This window comes from Schistocerca gregaria, chromosome 4 (genome assembly GCF_023897955.1).
Source record: "Schistocerca gregaria isolate iqSchGreg1 chromosome 4, iqSchGreg1.2, whole genome shotgun sequence".
Lineage (NCBI taxonomy): Eukaryota > Metazoa > Arthropoda > Insecta > Orthoptera > Acrididae > Schistocerca > Schistocerca gregaria.
In genome coordinates this window covers 218,575,770-218,590,900 of record NC_064923.1, presented here as the reverse complement: position 1 = coordinate 218,590,900, position 15,131 = coordinate 218,575,770, and the positions used below count along the sequence as shown (strand labels likewise).

Sequence of the window (15,131 nt, the reverse complement as noted above, 5' to 3'; positions counted from 1 at the left end):
GAACTCTCTCCATGTCTTAAATCTCACCAGTCCTTTTCTTTCACCACTTTTCCTTCCCCTTCATCTCTTCTGCCAGAAAAGGAACCACTGGCTCCAAAATATTCCAAATTTCAGTACCTTAATGAGTGTGTGCTGCTGCTACCCCTTGGTAGTAGATTTTTATCTGTCCAATTACCTTATAAATTTTGATTCAAGTAACGGAAAATCCAGGATGGAATTTAACAATGTTATGAAAAGGAAAGTCGCTACTCACCATATAGCAGAGATTCTGAGTCGCTGACAGGCATAACAAAACGACTGTCACAAATAAAGCTTTTGGCCATTACGGCCTTTGTGACACACACACACACACACACACACACACACACACACACACACACACACACACACACACAAAACTGCAGTCTCAGGCAATTGAATCCACACTGGGAGCAGCAGCACCAGTGCATGATGGGTGTGGCAACTGGGTGGGGTAAGGAGGAGGCTGGGGTGGATAGGGAGAGGGATAGTATGGTGGTAGTGGTGGACGGTGAAGTGAAGTGCTGCAGGTTAGACGGAGGACAGGAGAGAGGGGGGCGGGGGGGGGGGGGGAGGGGGGGATGACGACACGGACGTAGCGGAAAAGGAGAGAAGTGTACAGACTGGGTGTGATGGTGGAATGATGGCTGTGCAGTGCTGGAATGGGAACAGGGAAGGGGCTGGATGTATGAGGACAGTGACTAACAAAGGTTGAGACCAGGAGGGTTACAGGAACATAGGATGTGTTGCAGGGAACGTTCCCACCTGCACAATTCAGAGAAGCTGGTGTTGGTGGGAAGGATCCATATACCACAGGCCGTGACTGTGACTGTGACTGCGACTGCTTCCAGCACTACTCGGCCTTCATTCCACCATCACACCCAGTATTTTTACTTTTATCCTTTCTCGCTACTCCCTCACTTCCCTCATGCCCCACCTCTCCCCGGCCCTCCATCTACCTTGCAGAACTTCGCTGTCCGACACCCGCACCATACTATCCCTCCCCCTCCCCACCCCTAGCCTCCTCCTTGCCCCACCCAGTCACCATGCCCATCATGTGCTGATGCCGCTGCTCGCAGTGTGGTTTCAGTTGTCTAGCGATTTTTCTTTTCATAATATTGATTCAAGAAAGATTGCACACCCCTAAAATGCTACCCGTATGTCCCATCTGACACACAACTTTCACCTGTTATTCACAGAATTGCACTGCATGGTCTGAGTCAGCCTCGCCTAGTTTCTGTACTTTCCTTCTTTTCAGAATTTGCCATATGCTACTAGTGTTTGCACCACTCTTGCACAAAGCTTGCCTTGAAGGTTTTTGTGCTGAATTCCAACACCACGTTAGACGATTCATCACTTGTAATCATGCGAGATTGCCACAATCAGTCTTTATGCGTATCAAAAACAGTTGCTTGTATTTCAAATTTGTCTCACAGACATTGTTATTAATCTTTTTAGTGAATTAGTCCCAAACTTACGTTTTCACAGTCTCTGAACAACAGCAACATTCTCAATCTTCCAGTAATGTTCCTGAAAGATTAAAGGTATATCTCCTGTTTTTATGGTGATTGCCTGCCACTGGCTGGTTTTTCTACAACAGTTCAGTGTATGTACAGTTATTTATGCTGCTTATGAAAATTCTGCTACTAAATACAAGACATATGATACAAAAAAAAAATCTTTTGACAATGTTATGAAAAGGATAGATCGCTATTCACTATATAGTGGGAATGTTGAGCCGCAAATAGGCACAACAAAATGACTGTTAGACAAGTAAGCTTTTGGCCAAAAGGCCTTCTTCCGCATTAGAACACACACACACACACACACACACACACACACACACACACACACACACACACACACACACACACACGTGTTGTCTAATTCAGAAGAAGACCATTTGGCTGAAAGCTTATTTGTCTAACAGTGTTTTTGTTGTGCCTATCTGCAGCTCAACATGTCCACTATATAGTGAGCAGTGATCGATCCATTTCATAATATTGTCATTATTCCATCTTAAATTTTCCATTGTTTGGGAAAAAATCTTTTTGTCAATAATACATATTTTAAGACAATATAGTGCATTGACAAAGTATATTATTAATCAAAAAAGGGTTTCAGTACAATTTGAGGTGCCTGTCTGTGAACTTTTTGCACACTGCTGATACATGTCAAAATTCAAATTCTATCATACCTCTTGAAGTTTGAAAGAAAAACAATTTGCACTTGAATATTATCCCCTAACTATTGTTCTTAAAGTTCAGTTTTCAATAGTGCTTCCTCCAAGTAATATTTTTAAGATTTGTACGCAATTAGACACTCATTTTTTGTGTGCATTCACTGTCCACCCTGATAGCTGAGTGGTCAGTGTGACAGATTGCTGTCCTGTAGGCCCGGGTTCGATTCCCAGCTGGTTCGGGGATTTTCTCCGCCCAGGGACTGGGTGTTGTGCTGTCTTCATCATCATTTCATCGCCATCTGGCGTGCAGGTCACCCAATGTGGTGTTCCGAATGTAATAAGACCCGCACCAAGGTGGCCGGACCTGCCCCGCAAGGGGCCTCCCGGCCAATGACGCCAAATGCTCATTTGCATTTTTGTGCCTTCAATAAATATTTTCTTTGCTTTCCTACATCAGTCTCCATAGTTAGACTCACTTCAATTCAATAGCTTCAGAAATACACTCTTAAGACAAAAAAAAGTGGCACACCATGAAGGAATTATTCACACAGGACAGAAATCAGTATATGTGATGCACATCTGCGGACAAAGAAATGATGACAATTTCAGAAAAAAATTGTGATTTAATCAAGGGCAAGAGCTTCACCAATTGAGCAAGTCAGTAACTCGTTGGTCCACCTCTGGCTCTTATTCAAGCAGTTATTTGACTTGGCATCATCTATAGTGCTCCAAGCATTTGCAAGAAGAGGGGAAGAGAGATGGAGATCTTGCTGGCTAAGGTAGGGTTTGGCAAGCATGAAGACGGTCAGTCAAAATTCTCGTCATGATCGGTTTGGGCATTATCTTGCTGATACGTAAGCCAAGGAGGGCTTACCATAAGGGGCACAGAATATTGTCGATGTACCGCTGTACTGTAAAGGTGTCGCAGATGACAACCAAAGGAGTCGTGCTACGAAAAGAAATGGCACACCAGACCATCATTCCTGGTTGTTGGTGATAATCAGGTTGGTATCCCACAACTGCCCGTGGTATCTACAGATAGGTCTCTGCTGGTCATTGGGGTTCACTTTGAAGCAGGCTCATCAGTGGTTCTACTCCAGAGAAAGAGAATCCTGCTTGCCAAACCCTATCTTGGCCAGCATGGTTTCTAGGTCTCTCCCCAGTTGAGAACATTGGAGCATTATGGGCAGGACCTTCCAACCATCTTGCGATTTTTACACTCTGGTATCCCAGTTGGACAGAATTTGGAAAATATCCATCGATAGGACATCCCACAGCTCTGTCAATCAGTGCCAAGCTAAATAACTCCTAGTATAAGGACCAGACATGAACCAATGTGTTACTGACTTGCTCAAATTGTGAAGCTCGTTTCTTGAAAAGATCATACAATTTTTCTGAAATTGTAATCATTTGTTTATCCGTACATGTACATCACATCTATCAATTTGTTCCATTTCGATAATGCCCCCCCCCCCCCCCCCCCCCCCACTCTCACTCTCACTCTCTCACCTTTAACACATTTCACATCCTTTCCATTCTCATTAGTATTTGCAGAAGTGCTAATATTTCTGTCAATACTTTTTCAGCATCAAGAAAAAAGTGAAGAAAGGGTCTGGTTCAAAAACTCTTCCTTCCAGTAATTCACCATCACGAGCTATTGAATCACCAACAATGGGACGACGTTTGCCAGCTGACCCATCAGAAGCTATTGGAACAGCTGTTGTGAAGTACAATTATCAAGCTCAGCAAGCAGATGAGTTATCTCTAGTGAAGGGAACACGGATTTTGATTTTGGAGAAGAGTAATGATGGCTGGTGGCGTGGACAGAGTGGTTCAGTGGCTGGTTGGTTTCCAAGCAATTATACACAAGAAGAAGGGGATGCAGATGATACTTTGCACACATATGCTATGGCAGAAAATGTTCTCGATATTGTTGTTGCACTCTATTCTTTTTCATCAAACAACGAACAAGAGTTATCATTTGAGAAGGGAGATCGCCTTGAAATATTGGACAGACCACCCTCTGATCCAGAATGGTATAAAGCTCGCAATGCACAAGGCCAAATAGGCTTGGTTCCAAGAAACTATCTTCAGGTAGGTGACTATATGTGTAAGGGAACATGGTCTTGTCACTCGATTTCTTTCATCTTTTTTCTTATTTGTATAATTAATTTGGTTTAGGAACTAAGTGAATACCTTACGCAGCCCTATAGAAATCGAGATGGCGGTGGAGAAAGGCATGATTCGCTGGATCATCGAACAGACGGTAATGCCCCAGGAGTTCGTAGTGTCGACCGACCTCATCTTGTGGGAAAACCGTGGTATTATGGAACAATTACTCGTGCCCAGTGTGATAATCTTTTAAATCAACATGGCCATGATGGCGACTTCCTAATAAGAGATAGTGAAACCAATGTGAGTTCTGCTTCAGTAAACCAAAATTTTCCATTGTGAATTATGAGGATATTGTTCTGCAGATTTATGTAGTAATTGTCTTTTCTCTTCTTGTAGGTGGGTGACTATTCGGTATCTTTGAAAGCTCCTGGACGAAATAAGCATTTCAGAGTGCATGTGGAAGGTGCACTCTATTGCATTGGTCAGCGGAAGTTTCATACCTTGGATCAGCTTGTAGACCATTATCAGCGTGCACCTATTTATACTAACAAGCAAGGCGAGAAATTGTATCTTGTACGGCCACTCCCAAAATCTTCAAATAACTGCTAAATATTAGTTTTACATTATTTACCCTACTCTTAACCTGAAGAACATATCTGTCATTCAAGAGTTTGTGTTTGTTAGAATATAATTATAAGATATGCTGGAAGAATAACGGCAGAGTGCAAGTGTGTGTATAATATTGTTTTTTTTTTGTTTTTGGAAGCCTTGGAAAGCTAGTTTAGTTTGTTACGAATAATTGTGATTGTGTGAGCAGTCCAGTGAATTATGTGACCATTTTTACATATTATTTGAGATTCATAAAATGCTGTTGTGTTATGATGTAACAGTGAGCTCCATAAGACTCTAGTCATTGTTATCTCTGTGGCAAAATAAAATCAGTTTTCCAAAACAAATGGCAAAAATATGCACATAATAAAAATAAGGAATATGTTACTGTTTTGGTTAATGAAGGCTGTAACTTCATTGTAACCAGTTTATTGAGTTGCAGGTTTAATTTATTATCTGACTATCTTGCAGAGTAGAGTCCCGTGTTGGTCCCTTCTGCAACATTCTGGATGCAGTAAGTGCTTTGTGTATTATTTTAGATGTGTGATTGATTGTAAATGATAGATTCATTGGAACCTCGAAGTGCTGAAAGAGAAAGATTTCTATATTTGCATTTTTCAGTTAGTACATATTATCAGAGCTTAGGTACCTCTTAAAGAGTTAACATTAATACTTTGCTCTGTTTAGAATACTGTTGAGTCATTGCATTTTTGTATGCCACATCTATATGTCCTTCCCTGTTGTGATAATTTAGTATAGAAGACTGCACATTATGAAAATGCATAATATCAATGTGTAATCATAATTCTAGTGATATAATGAGAATAAATGTTTGTCACTGTGTCACATGTTTTGTGATCTTCCATTACTCAGTGGAATTAATAGTACTTTTATGCCATTCATTTTTAATATACCTCATCATTTGACTTGTGTAAACTGTTTGATGCAGCAGAGATACTACAAAATTGTTGTATGTGTAACTACTGTGTGAACAGAAATTGCTGTTACTGGTTTTTGTTATGTTCTTTGTACCCTTACGCTTACATGACCGTTATGCAAGCAGAACTTCAGTATCATAGTAATAGAATACTAAATAAGAAGATAAAGCAAATTGATTACAAATCAAATTGTTAGCACTTCAAATCAGTAAAAAATTATCTTATTCCAATAAAGACATTGATGTAACTTTGTTAGATCTCAACAGTGTGCTCCTATATACATTTATATGCTTCAGATGTGGTATACATGACCTGCTTTACAATTATCACTATTACAGTGGTTAATACTGTAACCTCAGAGCCTAAGAACAGGATGAGTTGTAAAGATTCCTTTATTGTAAATTGCACAAATGACTATGACATTACCAACCCTGTTTAAATAAAATTTAAATTTAACTGTGTGAAATTAGAGATTTTAGATTCATGAAGAAATTGACAAGAGACTTTAACTTGATATTTACATCAAAGACTTGTATGATGTAAGAGTCAGCACTGTGAAACTATTTGACATGTAAATTCTTTCTGCCCTACGTTTCTTTTGTTCGTTGAATGATTCTGCACAGATTAACTTACATCTGGCATTTTGTAGTGTCAAGCAACTCTTTGAAACTAATTACAGAATATTTGTTTAAATATGTTCAAATTTAAGAATATCTATGAATTCAGTTTTCAGACAAAATTAAGACTACTTAAAAACAAAGCTCTCTCAACAATTGCAATTGTAGGAACTAGACTAGAATCTCCCCCCCCCCCCCCCTCTTCCTCTCCTTTATTACTGATTCTGCAAATGTTAGTAATCAACTTACACGTCTGGTTTCTTTGCTATTATATTTTACTTTTTCTTTTTAATCCCCAATAAACCAAAAGATTTTGTTTTCCACCCGCAACTTATTAACAAAATGGCTTTCGACCAGTTAAAACAAGAATGAAGGAAAATTGCCATATTGATAAGCACTTAGGCAGTGTAATTAATCAGAAATACTGAACAGGCAACTAAGGAATTTTGTAACATAGCATTATGTATTAAAATAAATGTGTAATACTTTGTGAAATACAAGAAAACATTAGCAAAAATTACATAATTCGATAGGATTCTGATTTCGTTTTGACAACATTTGTAAAGGTTTTCAGCAATGAAATAGCAGCAATATTTACTTACCGTCACCTTGCATGAAAGAAAAAAAAAGTACTTGTATCAAAGGATACTTAAAAGGAGCACTGCTTGCCATACTGAACATTATTTTCATTTTTCATCTAGATTCTCTGTTTTGAATTTATGAATATTTGTATAACTTAATTTTCTTCTTTTCACTGTATAACCATTCCTTTGTGTAAATTATTGTAAACATTCAAGGAATACGCTATGTAATTAATTACCTGCTGTATATAGGTTTTGTGTGTGTAATGATATGATGCAACTGTAGCATATTAATTTTGTGTTTTCATGAGTGACTGCATATTTATTATAGTAATTGGGAAGTTGTGACTTAGAAATGAAAGTTACTAAAGTACAAGTGAGATTTTTTTTATGACGACTCTTTGCAGAAGGGTCATGCTTCTGTGTCCTTGCTCATTTTAATGGACTGCAGATCTTCTGCTTGGATATAAATTATTATATGGTCAGTGTACTATTTTTTAATTTGCCTATTGTGTAGCTCTTTTTTAAACATAAAATGCTGCAAACATTGTAATGAGTTAGTATTCATGTTGTATGCTTTTTTTATTCTGTACCCTGCTTTAAAAATTCTGTGTCTGCTCTGTTTGTGGTCATCCTAACTTTGTTCACTGAATTTAGAGCCCAATGAGATGTTAATCAAGACTGGGCATCACTTAAGTAGCAAGTGAAACAATAATTAGGAAGAATGTTTGTCACAAAGGTAGAATAAAGTTTGACTGACCATGAGAGACAAGCATTAACGGTAAAATATCATCAGTTGCTTTTGGTTAACAAACATGTTTTTTATAAAACTTGCAGCTGTGATGGCTGTCATCATATTCATACAGAATATGTGGGAAGAGATGCAGGTACCACTTTAGGTGAGAATTCTTTTCAGATATACTAATGAAAATGATCAGTTATTGACAAAACAATGTAATTGGGTGGATAAAAAAGGTGTACTCACCAAGCGGTGGCAGTAGAAGACTCATGTAAAATAAAAAGGTTTTACATATGCAAGCTTTCGAAGCCAGTGGTTCCTTTTGGCAGAAAGGTTCTAATTTTAGATGGTTGTCAAAAACCAAGCTTTGGTGACAGGAGGCACCAGATCTCAGTGGAGTGTTCTCATAGAACAGAATTTATTTTCATTATGTGCTTCCTTTCATGATATTTAATTCCACTATACTCTATTCTGAACTTTCATTAATTGAATCCTGTAAGATTTACAGTCTTTGTGATTTTGGTTCCACATCAATCATGCCAGCTAACAAATTATTATTATTATTTTTTTCTTTTTGAATTCATCCCCTTCCCGCTCCTCCTTTTTATGTTGTGTCAAGACAATGTTAAACTTTCATCATCATGTAACTACTAGTATACTATAGTTGCTTACATAAGGTATGCATTAGTCCATGGTTAGGTTATAGTGTTACATATCACAGTACAATCCCAACCCCAAGAAGCTCAGTGCAACCTTAAAATGATTCTTAACCTTACTGTGCATCTTCAGAAACCTACCAGACTTCTAAGCTGTAACAATTACCTGGGATTACATCAGAATTGCTGTAGCATTTGAATATTCACCTGCTACACACTGATGTGCTGCATGGTTTAACTGCTCCCACACTGGATTGGTTGCTCTCCAACTGCATTACACTGTGAGAATGTCTGGTGTTTTTCTGTACATCACTGGTTATTGGTAACCTATACTGAGCAATATTAGGCCTTCATGTATCAGACAGCAAATGTTCTTGCTAGATTATGATTCTATTCCAGTCTGTCCAAAAACAATAGTGCAGGATGGTCTTGGGAACATCTTCATGACCTTATCAACAGCCAAGGTGATTGGTGAAAAACAGCTGGATTCAACCTTCCTCACTCCACATGAACCAAACTTAACAGGATTCGTTGCAGTACTAGACATGTCTCCCACTTGTGACTTATTGCTACAAGGTATCAAGAGTTAATAAGACATCTCAATTTATTGACTGTAGGTTTGCACCTCTATGATCACACAGACAAAAGAATTTTGTCTAAAAAGCTCAAGGAGCTGGAGACTGGTGCTCCAGATATGTATATAAGATTTTGGGGCTGAAAGGTCTTTCAGTTCTTAAGTTTGACTATACATTCTACCTTTGTTCTACCTGCTTTTCACTCTTCATTGAATCAATGTAGTTAACTGCCATTGTTTGTGCTTAATTTCCCTCATAATACGGTTAATAATAGGCTGCATACAACAGAGCCTTTTTAAGGTCTAGCTGACAAACGAAGAATGAGATAAGGTTATGAATGAAGTTTTACATGATGGAAGTGTTTACAAACTATATTCAAGTGAACATTTAAGAGAGAGACATAATGATGTGTAGTAATATGAAGCTGGACATACACTGGTATGTTGGCTTAACAAGAATGAAGATTGAAATTTAGCTTTGAAAATTTTGACAGTTACACCCGTGACTTTTTTTTTCTTTCCAGAGTTCTTTACAATATAAGGCAAGAAATAGTAAAAAGGCTGATTTGAACAACCTGTCTCCAAATTGAAGGCTCCTGAAGTCAGAGCATGCAAATACTGCTGAAACACTTTTGCTACAGATGAGTCCGTTTTGTTTTCTGTCTATAGGTTATTACTTTGTACAAAATCCTTTTTACACTGTCACACATTTGCTATCAGTTCTGAGCAGAAACAAGATACTGAGATATCTTTTTGTTTCTTATTACTTAGTGCAATCCCATGTCACACTCTGCAATTTAGACCAATTTTGAAACATTTTTTTCATGATAAATGAAACTGGAGCTGTAATTGACAGATATTTTATTTGGATAAAATTGTACCCAAGACCCAGGTTTCTCTATGTAAATCCAATCTTCAGGTGCTTGATTGCATATGAGAAAATTGTAGCAGTCATAAAAAAAAAAACACCCAACAAATTTATCAAGTAGCATGTAAGGTCTCGTGCAGGTGGGGTGAAGAGATTCAAATCAACCAAAACAACACTGGGTAAGCAGGGGCTTATAAGTAACCTGCCCATCCCATGTTGTTAAAGGTCAGCAAATCTGGTTAACAGACTGCTGCCCACAGTCTGTTTACCATCGCTGGGCAATCGTGATGAGCTGCGGGCAGGGCACTTACATGGCCCCAGTTACTGTTGTTTAACTGGTTGACTCGAACAATATTTTCATGCCTGACTCACACAAGATATTGCATGCTACTTGATAAATTTTTGTGTGAGTGGTATGATTTTATTGTACGCAATCAGATGCCCGAAGATGGGATTTACATCCTGAATCCCGGGTTGTGTGTACACTTTTATTCAAAATAAAGGATTTGTCAGTTACACTTCCAGCAGTTTCGTTCATCATGAAAAATTATAGCGACTGTTATGGATGTCTTGCATAGAGTATATTAATTTTGAAACAGTTCAATGTATTTTTATTAGTAGTTAAATTCCAGACTACAGGATTGTGCATTAATGAATAGTTGCTTGGTGGCATGTTGTTTTTCAGGAAGCACATAACAAGTAAGTATACCCTGAAGCTTTGCCATTGCAATTGTGCTATTCCCCAAATAATCTAAGGAGGCAATTCAAAGTAAAGGCAGGAGCTATTCCTGTGCATTTTGATGGCCTACTTCAGCAAAGGGTATAAGTACAGTTTTTATAATGTTGTAACCCTAAGAAAACCAGTCCATTCATAAGTGTTCTGATAGGTATAACTCTGTCGTGAGTCCAACTGCAGAAACGTAATGGCGTTGTTGTTGCTATGGCCTTGCCTTCCTCTCTCTCTGATCTTTTTAACTGATGTAGCTGACCAGTTGGAAGGGACCTATCATTTAATGAGAATTCAGAACCACAGTGCAACTTGGCATGTTGCATGTAAATAAACTTTGCCATAAATTGTAAGTGAAATAAAAATCCTAGGACTGACAGGGGTTGAATACTGGTCCTCTGGATCTACAGTCAGTGTTCCAGAAGTTTTCATATTTATTTGAAATAATTGTCATGAACAATTGAATCCAACATACTTTCCTACTAGCATGTAGCATCCCTTTACACAATTATGGCAGCAGCAGTGTGTAGTAGTAGTAGTAGTAGTAGTAGTAGTAGTACAAGAAACAGGTGCTGAAGAGCATTTCTGATCCCTAATCACAGCCCACAAATATGACCATGTAAGTCAGAGGAGTGCACATCTTGTTGGATTATGTCCTTAATTGCCCAGGACTGATGAACACACTTGTCTGTGGAAAGTTCTTCAAACATTTGACAATTTGTAAGTGACATGGATGGTTCGTTGTCTTGCGTAAGGGTGCAGTAGTCGGACATACACATCACTGGACAGTAGGTTTCTGCATAGTTCACTTGTGAGAGATAGTGACAAATGTATCAAACAGTCCATTTCAGCTCATGTAAACACCCTTACATGTGAATAATAGTACCTCCATAATCTGCCCTGAATATTCTGTATCGACTAGCAAAAGTCACTAGCATCTGTGTTTTTCACTTCGCTTGTACCTTTTCTCAAAAAGTTCCAATGGGTACCGTGAGACATCTGTCTGTGTGATCGTTTTCCCCTGAGTTTAGGCATTCAGTAGCACAGTTCTCGCACCATTTGGGATACGTAGTGAGTAAAGCAGTGTGTGTGTGTGTGGAGCAATAGTGTCTGTCGGGTGATAGGACTGGTCATAAATTGTTCCCCTGCACTGAATTGAAGACTGATTAGCTGCACTGTTGCCTGTCTATGCACCATTACATTCTGCAATAGATGACTGTGACAGCTGGCATCAATACATCGTTGCGCATGGCTGCCGACTCACACTAAATGTGATGGCACATGGCAAGCCCATGCCTGCATGGCTTTGTAGTTTCCCATGCACAACACAGCCACAGTCCAGCTGCAATAAAATGCTGTATAATGGTATGTCTTGGCTGTTCTGTATGCAACCATCGTGTTACTGGACATTACAAGGGCTGACAATTTCTCAGTTGTGTATGACAACTATTACATTCATCTTGTCTCTACCTCAGTCGTTCATGAGCATATAACAAGAGATTACAGCTGTGGTATGTCTAATCAAATACTTTTACATTAGTCAGCTCTGCAGCAAAATTGTAAAGGGTGAAGAATTTTGCTCTACACATCTAAGATCTATCTACACAAGCATATCTGTGTTATATTCGAAGAAACTTCTAGGATAAAGAGTAAATTTCACGACAGGTTCTATATGGTGTAAAAGTAGTGACAGTTTTGTGAAGGTAAAGATTATTGGGAACAGTGTACTGAAGACATCCAAATGGGGGCAGTGATTTCAGGGCAATACATTCAAGAGACACACTTGATCTCTCCACCAAATATCATGGGAGAAATGTGTGCATCACAGCAAAGTGGAGAATTACACATCAAATTATCAGTCCGAAAAACCTTGCTTACACCCCTTGAACAAATGAAAATACCATAATTGTTCCGAAATTCATTTATGTGGTGGTGAAATTCACAGTTCCAGTCTATCTATGAACATTCACATAAAACAACATTATACAATTTTTTTTAAAAAAATTGAGTTGTGTAGCTTAAAGTCAGGTGGCTCAAAAAACAACATAGATGTATGATGGAATAGCTAGACCCCTCTCACTGAAAAATAATAAAAAACCATTGTTGGAATACCTATAATTTCAAACATAAAGCTGTACTTCTCTCAAAAGTTATTCTACGTGTCTGCAAAAAATCAAGAATAATATTTAATCCACAAATAAGAACCACGAGGATTTCAAATTTAAGTACAACAAATGAATCGTTCATTAGCCCTGGACTCTTCCAGCCAATTTGAGCTAGATATAAATGCTTATATAAGGTATGTGTGTAAAAACTTGGTTATCTGATATGTCAATCATTTTATGCTTAGTTACACTAAAGATCACATTATTGTCAAATATTTTCCCTCACACTTCTCCCATCATATCAAGTGTCAATCATTCCATATATATGCCTAACTCCAAATCTTTTTCCATTTGCTTCTGCATTTCAGGCATGTGTCTGTGGAACAGACTACTCAGAAAGACAGTCTGTGAGGAGGTTAAACATTTCTCTTTTACCATTGCTGTAGCTTTCATACTGGTGTATCTCAGCTGTCGTTTGTGAGCAGTAAAGTAGTATTTGTCACACTGCACAATCATTTCCAACTTCACTCATCCCAATTTATTAATGCCATTTCCTTCCTTCCTTCCATCTCTGACTAAATTTACTCTAGAGGGAGGGATAGTAGGGTTAATGTCCTGTCAAACTGTGTGTTCAGAGGCAAACCATTTGTTTGGACTGTTGAAGGATAGAGGAGGAAACTGGCCCCCTCATTCAAAGGAAGCCTCCAGCATTTACCTTGTGCTGTACAGGTACACCAAAATCTGGACAGCTGTTTTTCTTAAATCTACTCAGGGAGTTATCATTATGTTACCTCACACAGTGAACGTTATTCTAGGATTCCTTGCTATTCAAGATCAATCAACTTGTTAAGATTTCTTTCATTCTGTATTTATGTTAATATATCATTATTAGACAGAAATGTTATTTTACATAAATGTATCTACCATAGTGCAAACAAGACTTGTGTGTTTGCAAGAATTATGTTACTACTACCACCACCAACAACAACAACAACATTATTATTTTTATTATTACTGCTACTACTACTACTAAAATGTGTGGTTCATGTGGTATGCCCAGTTCAGTATTAAATATAAACTGATTCACTAGGGGTGCCTGACTAGGTGGAGAGAGGGCCTCAAAAAGCTATAATACTGCCAGATGAAATAAGTGCATAAATAATGATTTATAAAAATGATGAATGTTGGAGGTCTCACTAGGAAAATATTTTTGAAGCAGCGTGTGGAAAAAATTGAAGAGAAAGAAATCTAACTATAAAGTACATATAAATGGCCTATAAGCTTTGTCATGCCATTTATGATGACAAAAGGTGCAATAAGATCCATTGGATGAGAAAAAATAATAGAACATATATGCTGCATTGTAATTTATGGCCAAATCTTAATACTACACTATGAAACAACGAAGTACAGAAAAAATAACTGAGCCAAGGTAACATCATTTAAATTTATTCATATTATAAAATATTTTGAAGTGATAACTGGATAATAGTTTTACAAGCAACAACAAAATCTTACACTTGGTGCAGTCCTGGCTGAAAAATATTCTCAAGTACCTTACTGATGTAGGTATTGCCAATCTGCTGCAATGTAGTTTAGTAGCTCTTTGACAGAAAATGCAGTAACTCCTTGTAGGACAGTGTCTGGGACAGAAAGTTCTTCTCTTCAGTAAGTGATATGTTGATTGAATGTGTTGGCCAAAAACATTTATTTGACAACACAGCATCTAACACTACTGGCAAGCACTCACAGCCAAGCAAATATAGACTTAAGATGCTAGCCAGAGATGGGCATCCACAAGAAATCTCCATTACCTCTTGTAATGCCTATAACAAAACATTCTTCCTGTTCTAATACTAATCTTTCACTGTATATAGTTCATTAAGTGAAATGGTATTTATATGTAATTTCAAATGGTTTGTGGGTCACTGTAGCACAAGAACTTGCCACTGTAGTCACACAGTTGTCAGTATGTGACAGTTTACAAGACACTGCACTACAAATTCTGCAACTTCAAATCCATAAAAAAATACTACTGCTTAGAGAATATTCAGTTATAAATACAAAGTGTCTAATCGTATCACTGTCTTCGAGGACATGAAAAGTAGGCAAAAGAATATTTGTTGTATAACGTATCACTTCTTTCAATCAGAAAATTTGAAATATGGACATACATCAAACAAACAATGATCAAGGGAAAACTTAAAGTTTGTATTTCCAGAGCTAATTTCACATGTACATATACAATACCTTATATAGCACGTAATCATTGTGATTACAAGCATTTTACCCACGGCTTCACTTGCATAAATACTCAATTGCACACACATCCTCCTCCTCCCTCTCTCAAACCATCCACTCCTTCCCCTCACTGTCCACGTCCTCTTCCTTCCCATCTCTCT

The 15,131-nt window shown here is 37.9% G+C and overlaps 1 protein-coding gene across 5 annotated transcripts in view; it reads left to right on the top strand.

Moving 5' to 3' along the window:
* The window catches only part of LOC126267099 (cytoplasmic protein NCK1), a 68,791-nt gene extending 61,178 nt beyond the window's left edge, over positions 1 to 7,613 (top strand). For 3 of the 5 annotated variants that reach the window (XM_049971984.1, XM_049971981.1, XM_049971982.1), the window contains 3 exons: positions 3,787 to 4,294; positions 4,382 to 4,615; positions 4,712 to 7,613. In XM_049971984.1, the coding sequence (XP_049827941.1) occupies positions 3,787 to 4,294; positions 4,382 to 4,615; positions 4,712 to 4,924 (955 nt within the window). In that variant the 3' untranslated portion in view covers positions 4,925 to 7,613. The remainder of the gene's footprint in view (positions 1 to 3,786; positions 4,295 to 4,381; positions 4,616 to 4,711) is intronic. The other 2 variants (XM_049971985.1, XM_049971983.1) reach the window with 1 other exon arrangement.
* Positions 7,614 to 15,131: the final 7,518 nt, after the last annotated feature.